Source organism: Cantharellus anzutake, assembly GCF_015039405.1.
Source record: "Cantharellus anzutake strain C23 chromosome Unknown EI90scaffold_4, whole genome shotgun sequence".
NCBI classification, from domain to species: Eukaryota; Fungi; Basidiomycota; class Agaricomycetes; order Cantharellales; family Hydnaceae; genus Cantharellus; species Cantharellus anzutake.
In genome coordinates this window covers 927048-942053 of record NW_024066954.1, presented here as the reverse complement: position 1 = coordinate 942053, position 15006 = coordinate 927048, and the positions used below count along the sequence as shown (strand labels likewise).

Sequence of the window (15006 nt, the reverse complement as noted above, 5' to 3'; positions counted from 1 at the left end):
CGGAAATGACTGTGGCGATGACTCTGCTCGGCGAGCTATAGGCTGCAGGCGAAGGATACTATGAGATGCTTACCTTTGTTGTCCGATGTTTCACTGTCAATCCGTCTTATGAAATAACGGATGCTCGACCCCCGCTCTCCCGCTGTGGATCCTTCTTTAGTCTGGAGGTCGGAGGTAACGTGTTCATCCAGTGCCTCTGCCACCGCGTTTCACCCAAGAATGGCTGGTGCAAACTGCTTCTGTTCTGCGATAGTCACCTCGTCGTACCTTCCGTCCCCGATGGTCTACGTGCGGAGGTCGAGGCGACAAAAGTATCTTGCGTCCAGCCCGGCCTTCCACCGTGTAACCACTTTGGCGATCACCTTGTTTCAGAACCTGTACGAGCAAATTGTAAATTATATGATGGGTGGACTCCCCTCTCAAATGTACAGACAAGCAATGAGTGCATGCAATCCCCCAATCTTGTTGCCGAGATATTCCCAACAGGTGCCCCTCGGACTTTCCCCTTAACTCACCTATTTTGTGTCAATGCCCTGGTGCTGTGGGATGTACGTATCAAACGGTCACATTTCCACTTCGCGCTTGCATTGACCCCTCATCTTCATTCCCCAGCACACATGTGATCGGGAAATGGATAACGCCACATCATGCGACAGACTTTGGTTGAAGGCATGAATCCCCAGTATTCCCGATGCATGCCCGTATGTTTGTTGCTGAGAACCCCGGCCTCCTGTGTGCTTGATCAATCGGAAGTCAAAAGAAGTTCTGCTTTGAGTGAGATTTGCTGTTGACATCAGGCTCTGTGCTACGAATTTTGATTTGTTGAGTAATTTCAACTCTCTGCGATCAGGACTAGGACGAATTCGATGGATGCAACTGTTGCTCTGATTGTTGCAAATTGCTCTAACCTGTACATGCCTGCGACCTCCATGCAAGGCGGAGAGGAATCCTCCACCCCAATTCAGTTCTTTACTCACGAATATAAATATGAGAAGGCGGCTCATCATTCTAATGCACTAATACTTTTTTTTTGCAAATATGGCTTGTGTAGAAACCAGTGAGACTATGCAGAACGTCCAATATCATCCAGAAGCGAAGTCAACAAGAATGGGAGGCACAATCAAGCCCGAAAAATTAAGTTAATGTGACGTGTGTGTGATCGTGAAGTGGAGGGTGTCGCAGGTGTGGTGCGACTTGTTCGTAAGACATTATGGGTTCTCCTCTTCACTAGCCATCATATCCGCTAATCGGCGTCTCATTTCCTTCTCGGTCTTAGTAGGAGGCACCATACGTGATAGCAGAGCCCCGAACTTGGAACGCAAGTGGGGATGAACAACCTTGATGATAAAGCATCAACTGAAATACCTACCAAAGCGAAGCAACCACCAACTCGAAGCACCCAAGAAACGCCGTCTTTACCATAGTACTGGGAATGGCATGAATCAAGCAGGCAGACGGATAGATTAGAAATTGCTTACAACGTATGGTGGATCATGCTCCAATCCTCTGTCGGTGATACGGAAGATGGCAGATGAGATGATTGCAATCTGTTTTAAGAGTTTAGCCATGTGTTGCTTTCTGGCAGAAAGGGCACGACGTACTAAAAACTGCGGAAACACGATAGCCAGATTGTGAATGCCCAAGATGGTTCCACCCGCAACGGGTGCGGAGCCAACGTAGCGCAAATCATGACTAAAAGCACCCGTCTCACCCATGAGTGAATGCCGTCGAACCAGTTGCGTTCGTTCATTAGGCTGATTACGTTGCTTATAAAGATTAGAGGGGACAGAGGCAACGCGGTGGTGCGGCCGGCTGCGATAAGGCGCGACAGTAGCAGCTTGCTTTCGTTGTTCTTCTGCTTCGTCTTCCATTTCTTTGAGGAACTGCGACCATGAATAGTATTTTCGCACCATTGCTCGAAATCACAAGAAGGTTCTAAGATGCTTACCGACATGATGATCGCGAAAGGGATCCAGCATGCCACCGCCCAGCATATGCCGAGGATAGATATAGCAACGGAAGCATGGAAAACGGTTTGAATAAAGAATGTCGACGCCATTACGGCCACGAAAAGAACGAGAGCAGCCGTCCAAATGTTCCGCAGCATAAACGGCATGGTGGGCAACTGTAGCGGCTTTCCAGCTCTAGCTGCTTCTGCCTTCCACTCTCTGACCATAGCACGGATGCGGGCCAATTCCTGGTCGACGTTCTCGTCTTCTTCAGATGCCAAGAGTCGGCGATCACGCTGGTTGAGCCACGGGAGCAACGTTCCAGCGAATATGGCCACTAACCATGGAATTTGTATGAATCCGCGAAGGCGATCGAGTAAGGATACCACGTACCAATACTGTACCACAGCATCGCAAAGTCGCCCGCCCGTGTAGCTTCTTCGACTGGAGGGTCTAGGCCCCGTTCCCGAGCCATAACTTCACCAATCCAGGTTGTCCTATCACCAATTCAGCACGCCAATCTTCGCCGAAGATGAGCACCTACCCGTAAAATAAGAAAGGGAACCTCCATTGACAAAGACATCAGAAAGCAATGACGGCGCTGAAATAGGCGCCTTACCATCCCATGAATGCACAAACTTGGACGAAGCATACCCTCCTAACAGGCTTAGGCAGATTGACAACAGAAGAATATATATTCTTGAAAATTTGGTGCAATCCCCTTCAAGGATCGAGATCTGATGAGCTGAAAGTGCTCGGACCGGAAGCGAGTATTACATACTCCTCACGATTCTTAAAGCCTTTCGCTCCAGAGACCTCGATTTGAGTCCTAACGAATAATATTCTATCAGTTTAAACGAGTGCGTGTATCACATGATGGCACTCACCAGCAAGTCCACCACACAGTGATGATGAGAACCACAAGGCTGAGAATACAAACTTTTCGGAACTGAGAACCCCCCAAAAAGTGTAGAATCTTCCATTCGGCGAGATTAAGAAATCCTGGGTACGACGATAGTTATGAGAACGGACAAATAGATACAACACCATCATGTACCAATGCCGAACCCAATTACATTTCCCGCATGAGTCATTCTTCCATGCCATGCATTAGCTTCCTGATAAGGGCATCGTTGGGATGGGATCGGCTAAGCACGGGTGTCCCACTCACCGCCAGTTGGTCGCTAGGCGTGATATCGAGAAGAAGGTTCCGGAGCGATGCCTGAAGTGCCTACAGGTGGAAAGGGCTAGGGCACAACATTTCTGCACGGAAGCGGCTCCCTGCTCACATTTAAAGCAAAATCTAAGAAGTAGAAACTCGCAATGGAGATGGCAATTGCCGTGCTATTGACCTATGCAATTAGGTTGAGGGCTTAACGCTGCAGGGAGGAACGCGAGTGCACACCTTTCCCTTTCGGACCGGATCCCAATCTCCAGCTCCACCGCCAAAAAGGTCCACGATGAATCCGGATATTTCGTTCGTGAAAGCCAGGATCAATGATACTGTGATACAAAATGTCGGAGGGGTATTCAGGCACTGGATATGAAAGGCACAGACCAACGGTAATAGTCACAGTTGCCCCAACAATCCATGCACGACGTCTATATTTCGAGGTAGAGGCGTCCGAGATAGCACCTGAGTAGCTAAATCTCAATATGCAAATTCCGGCGGCCAGATAGGTAGCCTACCAATGAGCGGCTGGGCAATGAGCCCACTGATAGGGCCAGCAAGCCACACTAAGCTTGTGGCACTTTCCGAAAGGCCCATGTCGAGGAGGAAAGGAGTTCCCCAACTATAAACGTCAAACAAATTGAATACATATCCAAATAGAAAAGAGAAAACAAACCCCAATTCCATTGTCCATATTATTTGCGCACCAGCCATCGATATACTGAGCGCGAACAAATCCATCGTGGTCATATGCTTTTTCAAAGCTCGCTCGTTTACGGACCCGCGACGTTTCGCCAACGCTGCCGATGGGCCATCTTCGTCCTCTGAAAGCTCTGAAGGTGTAGGAGTTCCTGGGATGTGAAGTGGTGCACGAAACTCCTCAACCTCAGGTGATCCCGGCTGGGAATCCGACCTCCTTCCTGAAGGCCATGGAATCTGTGTCATCGAAGACCAGGGTGGTGGAAGACAATGGATTTGGTCTGAACGAACGAACCTGGGAGGTGGGATCCTCCTCATGTGATGGGAAATTGACGGTCAACGACGTACGACGTTCCTTCTGTGGCATTCCGTGGTCGAAGGAGCTTGCTGCACAGGGTCAAGCCTCAAGGTCTACAGCGCGGGAAGCTGTAGGCGCACGTGATGAGACATTCTCGCCGAAAACAGCGATTTCGAACGTTGGAAAGTTGTGTCGTTGAGTAGTCCTGCTTATGGTCCCGAGCATCCCTATTCCAGGATTACATAGCATAGCATCTCACACATCGGAAGTGTAAGGGTACCACGCTTGCATTACACACACCTCCAGTTTTTGAATTTCTCACATCAGCATACATGCATTAGGGTTGATATAGCGATCGAGCTCGTCAAGTCCCCATTCCTCGAACACACTAAATCTTTGCTGTCCTTCTTCACAATTCGTCCACAAAATACATGCATTTCAGGTAGCTCACTCACACGATCTTGCACTCTCGTCGCGTTTGTCGAATGCTACACAGGCATCGGGCTCAATGCGCCCCCTCTGAACCGTCATGTTACCCAGTTGAGACGACGTGCCTGCACACTCTGCCGTCTCCTCCCACTTCCTTCCCGTGTTACCCCCATGGAACGACATGCCCACATGTACAGCCTGCTTCTGAACTGATGAGCCCATTGCTTATTCCGAAGTGATCAGTACCGTCACCGCCTATTTCGACGCTCCACCATGCCCATCCCCAGCGCACCCTTCGCCTGTGTCGGTGCGTCCACTGCCCCTGCGCAACCGTTTTGTCACTTATTTCCGACCAGCCTCACTTGGTCGAGATGACTTCTCCGCAGGCCCAGCTGCATCATCCTGCCACTGTTTCATCGGGCCCGGCTAGGAGGTTACCGACAATTCTTTACTTATCATTTACCTCTCTTCAACATACCTATTATCTGGGCTGATGCACCTTTCAAACTTCGCGTGTGTGCAATTTCGTATTTTCCTTATCTATCTTATCACCAGACGTGGGAACTCCCACTCAGCCCACCGGTGAACTCCGGCCGAGTTGCCCCTCTCCCATCTGTACTAACTGTCGTCTATCACGGGTTAGGTTTAGGGGGATTGACCAAGCAGCATCTACCGTGGGTACTCATCAAAGATTGAAAGATGTGTACGGAAGAGATCAGGACATTGGTTCGGGACATTGGTATTTCAGTGACAATCCAGGCAAAAACTTTTCTTTCACTTCCCGAACTCTCTCAGGTTTGCTAAGTAATGGATACCGGCGGGGGCTCAATGGATCTGAGGCAGCTTGGGCTGTGAAGAAATACCGTAGTCATCGTCAAATACCCGAGGTCACAAGTGTTGATTTAGGAGTACATGAAAAGTAAACAGTAATTTTTAAAATCGATGTTACCATCGCTTGTCCTAAGCGCCAGCACATGTAGCCCGAACGAATAGCCACGTTGACAGTTCGGTGAGTGCACGAGTGGGTGTTGACTTGACCGGCACAAAGAGGAGCGAGCACGTTGTACGATTGCTGTGCAGAATATGCCACAATTCTTAGACAAACTCAACTTCATTTGCATGCGTATATGTACCAGCGCAGTTATTCAAGTAACAACTAAGTAGGGATGAGGGTATTATTTCTTCAGGAGTGACCGGAATGGAACGCGAACCAGGGTAGGGCCCAACATCTTGCAAGTGCGATCGACAATCAACAACCCTAGACTCAGTGCTGGCCGCACGTCGAACATAAGCTGATATCCAGAACGAGGCAAATTATGCGAGCCTCAGGCGAGGCTAGGTGTTCCAAATCTCCTTAGGGAGTACTACCGGCGTACGAACTTGGAGTCTTAACTTTATTCAAACTTCGCCGACAGAATCCAACGAAAGGATGTTTTTCATGAACAAGATAAGATGATGGTTGCGGAAATTGAGGGTGCGCGCATATCAGAGTACACACTTTTGTGAGCGGGACCTAAGCGGGGATTGACCACATAAAACACTAGGTTTGATTGACGAGAGGTCATAGGGGGGTTATTCCTCCGAATGGTGGGCAAACAGTCCATCCTCGAGTCACAGAAATTCCGTCGTGAACCAACTTTCACAATCAACCGCGCATGTAAACCCGATTATCGGCATTCGCCGATCTCGAAGAGCTCACATTTGATGTCGCGGGAGTAAATTGTGTGCCGGCCACGTATGTTCACGGAGAATAGAAACGTTTCGAAGGAGCACTGGCTTGCACGTAATCATGAATGTTGTAGCTCTTGTCATTCGGCAGTGAATGCGTGATAGGCTGTACGGTTTCCAGTAGAGTTGTGACGCTCCGAGGCCCTTAGGCCAGCTGCTGGGCTTCCTTGGGTGGACTGAACAGGTCGGAGAGGGGATAGAAAAACTCAAGTGGTGTGCTGAGTCCAGCGAGTCTTCACACTAATGCAATGTGAGGCTCACAATACAGGTATGGTTGATGGAAAGATAAGGGACTCACCAACGTTGTTATTTCTACTATCTGCTTGGCCGCGGTATTCCTGAGGCTTTGATAGTTGTAACGGGGCCAGTGCGTGAGGTAGCATTTACGATCTGGTTGAGGAATGGGGCATGTGATCACTGATGAAGTTGGAATTGCGAGCGATTACGTGTCTATGAATCAACAGCTGTCTGTAAGCGCCCAACGTGTCCAATGTGCCTTTTGTACTACCCCGGGTGGGGAATAGTCGAAGTTGACGGAGTCCAGGGAGAGTTGGGCACTGTCATCCGCATGTCGGGCAACGGCTTCTACATACCCCGTAGGATAGGGGGTGCAGGTAGAGAAGGGGAGTCCTGGGGTGCGGGTGGTGCATCGAGTCTACTGAGGCTGCGCAGGCGCAGAAGGAAATCCAGATTCATGCTTTTCTCAACTAGGAGATGAGGGATCCCCGAGTTCAGATCAGGGGACCACCATAGCGCACGTAACAACATTGCCTGGTGGGCGAACCAACGTATTCTCATCGTCCAAAGTCTATGAGAGGGAACGCGGAAGCAAGCATGAGCACAGAGGGATTTCCGTTTACAGTACTGGAGTCGCCACATTCATTTCTCTTCTCACACCCGCCCCAAGTCACTCATGCTCCGCAACCACGCAACACTCGTTGATTATATCTCTCTTGATGAGACGGAGGATAGGCCTGTGTCTCCCCCAACAAAGTAAGGGCCTAGGAGTATACCAACGGAATCATTCCAGGCGGGCGACCGTCTGGATCATCTTATCGCTCCTGGTCGCCATTGGAAGGAAGTAAAGAAATCCAGGATTAAAAAGCCCCTTTCGCAAAGGGGTCTTCAATGTGTATCTGGCACGAATTTTACAGCTCCTGGCATTATCCTAGCGGTGCACGCTGGTGACTCTCTCTGGCAAATGCTTCTCAACGGTTTCGGCCCAGCCCAGGGGATCATCCCTCCCCACAAAGATTTGCGACTTCCAGCTGAGATCCTGGGGAAATTTTCAACTGCCAAGGCTGATGGCAGTCATCAGAACAAGTTATTTGCTGCACAATAATGCCGCTTCAAAAACTGAGTGACGTTATCATTTCCAATGTGATACCGATGTTCGCATCTCTTCTATTTACTGGGACAATAGGAGGATTGACGGGGTAGGCGTGTCTCCCTGCGCCACAACGACCTAAGGGTGAGGAAATCTAATAGGTTCTCTACTCCAGCAGGACAGTGCGAGACGCCCATATTCCCCTCAGGCAGATCGTATCACCGGCATACACGAGTATTAGGATACGGCACCAGTCCTTGGATCAAGGGCCATGTCCCATACTCGCGATCGATAACTTTCTGTTTCTGCAGGCAATTGAGCGCTCGGATGGATGGCTGGGATGGACATTTATGTGCATGCTGAGCAACCTGTGTCTCATTGTGTCGAGATGCTGTGAGAACTACGACGTTGATGTCGTGGGGCGTACCTGAGGCTGCCATAATCGCAGAGGCAGATGCGCTTGGCCCCAAGGACCACTGAATGCGTGAAGACGCGGCGCTCACCAGGAATGAAAGATCCGTTATACGGTTGAGGAGCTGACTTCATCAGGTTCAACCGATGTGCGCGATCAAAGGCCAATGTTGAGCCTTTCATCAGTGTCAGTGTTACAACTTTCATGCCTATGATTAGCGTTGTTTCCAAACGCATTACTATCATGGTGTGTCATGACCAGATATGGGAAAGCCTAGTATGAGTCATGGAACTGTCTCGCCACACAGTGAGTTAAGCGCCCTGTGCAAGATTTTTCCCTTGCATTTCACCCAGATGGTCCTGTGTCTGGCCAGTACGCCTTCTTGGCATGCTTTCTCTGCGACCTTGGCCTGCCTGGTGCCGTTGTGCACCTTCAGATCGTGCTTGTCTTCAAGCAATGAAACACGTGGTGGAATCTATGGACCATTCATCCGGCACAAGGCAGCCGACGGGAACGAACCTTCCCCATTAGTTAGCACAATTAACTAAGTGCTCAGTAAGCTCTGTTACATATCAATATTTATTTGGCGAATTGAACTCGATATTCTAATTTTTTCACAGAGTCCAACCGCGCATCCCCCGCGGCACTGTTAGACTTCTCCTCATCGTCCAGCCCTATTCCAGCCCTTCCACACTCTCGCTATGCCTGCAGCTGATGGAAGGGGCCAGTTCATGAATCCTCAGGTCGGAGGATCTTTCAACCAAACAAAAATAACTAGCCGGCTAGGAAGATCTGGACACCCGATCTGATTAATAACATCACTACCTAACGGTAGCACCCCCGATTAGTTGACGCGCTCACTCTGCATCTGCGGAAGCGTCGATGGAAATGGCCGCGAGGAGTTTTTAGTTCATCTCTAGCCAGAGCTGGCAAGAAACAGATGTTGGCGACACTCCATTATGCACCACTCTCTTCGACTGAGATCCCAACGTCCTCGGAACACGGCGGACTTTGTACTCCAGCACAGCAGTGGTTGAGGGCTACAACCTCGTCAGGACGCAAGGATTCTTCTGTACGGAATCAATTAGGTCAATAAGCCGTAAATAACAAATTCGAGCAATGTCCTGATGCATTGTTTTGATGGGCGGATGTTTCCTGGCCAAGGAGGTGTGAGTGATTTTTCAACACGCCTTCTTTCACTCCCCCCCGCCTTGACCTGGCTCGTCCCCTCGTCCACGGAAATTGCAGCGGGGTACTTTTCCAGCAGTTTCGCGGTTGAACGAAGCACTGGCAGGCGAGAAATCGCAAAAATTGTGGAATGTCAGCCCTGCGATCTATGATCATGTTCATATCAATGGTTGGAACTTCGACGAAGAAAACCGTCCAATTTGGAAGTTATATTCAATGCTGGCTGGGTACCCATCGCGAGGCGAAGATTGAATGGGCGTGAAATGCATAAAAGAGCGACTTGAGCCTCAAATTCCCCCATCAGCTCCTCTTCCCTTCTCGCCATCGTCCCTTCCTCGCCATGGGCCACAGCCTGCCTTGGCGGCCCCAAACATACACACCTCATCTTTCAGTTATGCATGCCTTCACAGACTCCACCCTCGGAATTCCCCTTCGTACGCCTTATCCCATCGATCCCCCCTCCTCTGTTGCCCTTCGAATGCTCGTCCTTTCCATTCTACCCCCAAGTCATCCCAAATTGTTTGCCGTCCTCAAGGTCCCTCCGCCCACCTGGTTACCATTCACTCCACAACTCTGCAGCTACTGGCCGCCACTGGGACCTCTACTTCACCCACTCTCCAGCTTTCCTGAGCCTCTACGTCACTTCTTGTATCGCGTCTATCGCCCTCTCAAGACCACAACCTTCGCTTAGCAACTTAAAGGATGCCACCTTCACCTTTCGACTAACATTTTCCATCTTCATCCAGCCTAACCATTTCCACTTGCTTATACATTGGGACCCTTTCCTCACCGGCGATCCTGACTATCCAAACTCCCCCCTCTATTTGCTTTCTGCGACTGTTTGGACCCGAACCAACTACTATAATGGGCTATGGGGCTGTGACGAGTCGTTCTACAAATTAGTCTCTTGGTGCGCCTTATGACTGAGGAACGGCCAACCCAAACGGATCGAGTGTACAAACCCGTCGAATGGCTACGCGGTTACAAGAAAACGGCTTTCTCTTACCGGCTTCAGCAGGTCTACTTCATTGGTTCAACATATCTCCTGCCACGTATTGCTTGGGGCTTTCAGCCTTTCCTTTCCGGGCGCAATGCATTCCATCGGAACGAACTACCTTGGGGCTAGACTATTGTTATAGGCTCTTTCTGTCGCTTCGCGCACCTTCCAACTTGGGGCAATCGCTGCGTCCTCTGTCTTAGCCTGCTCTTCATTCAGCGCGTATTACGCTCCACTGCAGGACGATGTGGCATCGAATCTTAGGATTATCTGCTCCGACTCCGGGCGTTCGAATACAATATGCTGTGGACACACTCGCTCCGGACCGACAGGTGTGATTAAGACATTTCACGGCGCATAAGCCGTACGCATCATGCCATGTTCTCTAAACTCATTTGTGCAATTTTCTTCCAGGTGTCGAACGGTCCGTCTCCGTTTATTGAGGGAGGGGGGCACTCTATCGGGGCGCTCCACTGGCGCCGGTATGTACCATGCTTCCGCGGGCGCTTGCGCTCGTTGGTCATACCCATTTCCTGTGTCAGGGTGGGCATCAGCTCTGCAGATCAGTTGCACTGCGTGGTGTCCACCCAGCAGGTCTGGCCGTAAGTCACATTTCCTCCTCGCTCGTATTCAAACCAGTGCTGATGTCCCTACATGCACAGGAATATCTATCGTTGCCCTCCTTGGGCTGGCACATGGACTACATGCGCTTCGCGTATCCCTTGACTGTTGGCAGTTCGCTGCATCAAAAGGATGACTCGCACCGCAGGCTCCAACTTAAACCCGATACAGTCTGTTTAAGCCCTTTTCTTATACGCGAACTACGCCCGTGGCGAGCCCGTCGCATAAAGAAAAATGGGGGTGTAAAGTACAAGCCCCAAAACCTCACTTCGCCACCAACAATCAATCCTTCCTCGCCACTCCGTCGTCGGAACCGATTGTTGATATTACAACACCTCGCAAGGATAAGTCCAGGTCTGCATCGCTGTTCTCCATCAGTTGACCTTTCCCTGAGAAACGGCGATGCATCACCAAACCTGGCACACATACTAACCCGCCGGCGTTGTATTTACGTGGTCAAATTTTCCATTCAACTCGCCCGCCGCATTGATCCTCTCCCAATGGTTTGTCCTTGCAAACGGGGCGAACGCGATCTTGCAGTCTGGAACATGCCATTTTTCCTGATGATATCTGCCTGGCCAGCCTCTGCTTTTTTGACTCTGCTGAGCCCTGTTTTTGCCTTAAACAGTAGCCTGCGCCCCGGCCCCAATGATACACTCTCATTCTCCGGTATAGCTAGCTGTAGCAACAGTAAGAACTAGCCGTTTCTGCGACCAAGCTTCTTGCAGGTGGCTCCCGGTCGAGTGCATTCCTGATTTCTGGTAGAAAACTATGTATCAGTGAAACAGTTTTATGATATGAACGAACCCATTGGTTGAACGATGGGGTGGCCGACACCATACACGCGAAACATTCAAAGCGCACCCGCTCCAGGCCGCTCAACCTCTGTCTTGCGGCGCCAAAGCCAAGGCAGCTCGAAATGGTCATTGAATAAGGCTTTATCTGCTCATATTAATCAAATCGCCATACATGGTGATCACCCATTCACACTAGGTTGCTTTTCCCCTAAACGCGGGCTTTCAGTACCTTGTTCGTATTGCTCTTCTAGTGGCTCAGCTGATCATGGGCCCTAGTGCGCTCGTTGCCAAAAAAAGCGCGCGTACCACTACTGGTCTCTTGATAGCTCGTTACTAGCTCGGCTCACATATCTCTCACCATAATCGCCTCGCGGTCGAATTTCGCGTCGCGCGCCAGCATTTTATTTTTGCACGTAGCGCGCGACCGTGATCTTGGAAACTGATAAGGTGCCGCAAAGCATTCCTCAAGGCGCCAACACTTGACATCAGTCTAGTACCAGGTCAGCCTTCCGCACGCGGTTTGATAGGGAATATATCAAATACTCAATTTTGATCGGTCTTAAAGGCATGATGGCTTGTCTTAGTAGTTAGAAGACTTTTGTTTTTAGATCGAGTATGCGGCTCGTGCATGCTGTGGCATTTCGATGTCAAGGAAACCAATCCGAAGGGGACCTCCGACTCTCGAAATAGTCTGGCGACTGTGAGGCATCGCCGGTCGAAACCTTGGCGAGATGGTCCAACGGTGTCATTTATGGGCTCGGCGAACCATGTATGAATCAAGAAACTATCATATTCGCGCGCGCAACTGTGGCTAGCCTTGTACTTCCATTGCTACGCATGAAGCTAAAGCATGCTCAAAAAAGTCAGTGGCGTCCGCGGCCGAGGCCGAGTTGAAATCACCAAACAGACTGAAACACCAGCTTCTTCAAAGTTTATGCCTAGTTGGAAAGCCGATGCTCAGCGAAAGATCTTCGAATCGTCTTCGTGCGTTCTAGTTCGTCGGTTTACGTTGGTTGCACAAGCGCATCTCAGCAATTCCCGTCCCACACATGTTGTTCTAACCCATCCTAGGCCTGTTCGTTGTGTCGGCAAGTACATCTTTCTCTTCCGTCCATGATCTCTTTTCACGCTCCTCGAGCGGAATGATCCATTGTTTCATACAGGCATTCTACAAGAGTTTGAAACCCGCGAAATTGCTTATGTTACATCTCCGTACCTTGTACGAGTAAAAGAAAAGTTCTACGGCCGAGGGAGAGAGTTTTACCAGATAGTGTGCCCACCACTGACGATAATGCTACAATGTGTCAGAAAAGTAGATAATTAGTTACTGTCAGTTGACGGTTGAAGCGGAATTTTAATACTCAACTCGCTTCCTGTGCAGAAGGTGCTTGCATCGCTCGCGAGCCACGCAATGACACCTCGAAGCTCCTCCGGCAGCCCAAGTCGACCTAAGGGATTCGAAGATGCCCACTTTGCATGCAGTTCAGGCTGAGAATCAAGTAAAACAGCAGTCATTTTGGTGTAGATATGACCTGTTCGCAACAAAAAATTCCGGTCAGAATTGGGAGCCAGACGGATCAGCCATGGTTTGGGGGGGGGGAACTGACCCGGTGAGAGTGTGTTGACTCGGATTTGCTCAGGCCCAAGTTCGCAAGCCATGCTTCGGGCCATTTGGAGAACAGCAGATTTGGAAGTATTGTATGCAACCCATTTGTGATCCTTTTTGGTTTTCGTTGCACCCCCGGTATTGACGTCAGAGAGTGTAAGCCGACTTGAAAGACTTGGAATCAAAAAATAGTGAGCTTACCCTGTTCGTGACAGTGCCACTCATCGAGGCAATCATGATGATAGAGCCGCCGTTTCCAAATTTAATCACTGTGGTAGAGGTCGTCATGTTGGCACCTTTAACCCAGGAGGGACGAATATATCAAGCTAGCTCACTTTCCCGACCGGCTGCCTGGGCAGTGTAAAACACGCCATTAGCGTTCACGTGAAGCACTTTCTCAAATTCTCTTGCATCAAGCTCCAAGGCAGGCGTCGATGGCCCAAGAATACCTAAATACCTCAATTATCATGGCCATTCGACTGGGAGAAGAGGGAGAAGAAGAAAGAACCCGTATGGGACATAGACGTACCGGCTGCAGCGACGCATACGTCGAATCTCCCCTCCTTCATGCCAACTGTATTTAAGTGCACATATGAATCATCAATGTCTGGCAGCAGAAATGAGAAATGAGAGATGGCCAAATAAGCTCACTCTTCTCAACCTCTGCCCTGATAGTCATCTGATCGGTGACGTCTCCATTGATGTACTCGAGCTTTCTTCCCTCACCCATCGCCTTCACGTGGCTCGCAACAGTCTTGAACTCATGCGAGGGGGTCGAAGGAAGATCGATCGCGTAGATCTTGGCTCCAAGTTCACATAGTGCGAGAGCCATCTCGAGGCCAAGACCTCGATTTGCACCTGACACAACCTGAATCGACGTGTCAAGATGCCGAAACTCTCTCAATCGACGGAGGGGTCTTTGCTTACCCCTACACGACCTCTCAAGGAGAACTCGTCGAATATCGATGGTCTACTGGAACTGCCTTCCTGAGACAAGACCTCTTCAACACTATGAACATGTCGAGCTGGAGATGTGAAGAAGCCCCGTCTCAGCAAGCCACCGACCGAACGCGATACAGGACTGGGGGCCAATCGCCTGAGTGTGTGGGTACGACGAGTGATTACCCAACAACTGGGGTTTTGAAACATGGAGAACATTGGTACAAACTGCTGGGGTGTTCAGTCACAACTCTTTGGCCCTAAACGCGGAGGGAAGGAAAGTGGCCACGAGGTGAGATAGAATCTGATACAATAGCTGCTGCCCAATCTCGGACATATTTGGGACCGGTGGGACCAAATTGGGAACATCTTTAGGTCGGCAAGTCACGGGCTCACTGCCTGGTAGTACAGTCATTTGCTCCCGAAATGCACAGTATTCATATAACTGATGGGCGCCGCCTGACGCGGCAGAACCCGCCACTCTTCTCGCCCTACTTTTGAGTTCCGACAGTTACAGGGAGTGCTATGAACACTCGCTCAATCACGCTGGGATTGGAAGGAGGATCAATAGAATGACCACTGGACAAAACATCATCGCGCAAATGGACAATCCAACTTTTCGCGCAATCAGGGCCTCTTTGATGATGGTCAACTCAGCAAGATTCCGGAATGGGTCCGAAATATTAATCGTTAGCTATGGCCATTTTAGGAATATGACGACGTTCTAAAGAGCGATGACATTTGCAGCAAATACGAAGCATGACATTGGAGGAAGATGTGTCGACGACTCCTTTGTGACACAACATACTTAATCTTTTGTAACAAGGGACAGGATGAGGTGCGGC

General features: G+C 49.9%; 3 protein-coding genes across 3 annotated transcripts; 1 reads left to right on the top strand and 2 right to left on the bottom strand.

Annotated features, from left to right (window-relative positions):
* Positions 1-1208: 1208 nt before the first annotated feature.
* On the bottom strand, positions 1209-4262 carry EI90DRAFT_3278953 (major facilitator superfamily domain-containing protein; the record flags this gene model as incomplete). Its single annotated transcript, XM_039066643.1, has 18 exons — positions 4115-4262; positions 3797-4056; positions 3639-3742; positions 3508-3585; positions 3355-3452; positions 3239-3301; positions 3121-3180; positions 3007-3067; positions 2837-2951; positions 2731-2778; positions 2569-2670; positions 2494-2514; positions 2343-2446; positions 1949-2286; positions 1602-1883; positions 1479-1547; positions 1370-1426; positions 1209-1310 (listed from the first exon to the last, which is right to left on the bottom strand). Exons 1-18 carry the CDS (start codon positions 4184-4186, stop codon positions 1209-1211), a joined length of 2034 nt encoding a protein of 677 aa, XP_038922296.1. The 5' UTR covers positions 4187-4262.
* A 5219-nt stretch (positions 4263-9481) lies between these two features.
* EI90DRAFT_1726423 (uncharacterized protein) lies at positions 9482-10406 on the top strand. The gene has a single exon (XM_039052077.1). It carries the CDS (start codon positions 9600-9602, stop codon positions 10122-10124), a length of 525 nt encoding a protein of 174 aa, XP_038922295.1. The 5' UTR covers positions 9482-9599; the 3' UTR covers positions 10125-10406.
* A 2470-nt stretch (positions 10407-12876) lies between these two features.
* EI90DRAFT_2905810 (uncharacterized protein) lies at positions 12877-14371 on the bottom strand (the record flags this gene model as incomplete). The annotated part of the gene is made up of 8 exons (XM_039054222.1): positions 12877-12910; positions 12983-13148; positions 13224-13335; positions 13424-13491; positions 13558-13671; positions 13752-13796; positions 13874-14090; positions 14150-14371. The coding sequence occupies 8 exons, from the start codon at positions 14369-14371 to the stop codon at positions 12877-12879; spliced, it is 978 nt and encodes a 325-aa protein (XP_038922294.1).
* Positions 14372-15006: the final 635 nt, after the last annotated feature.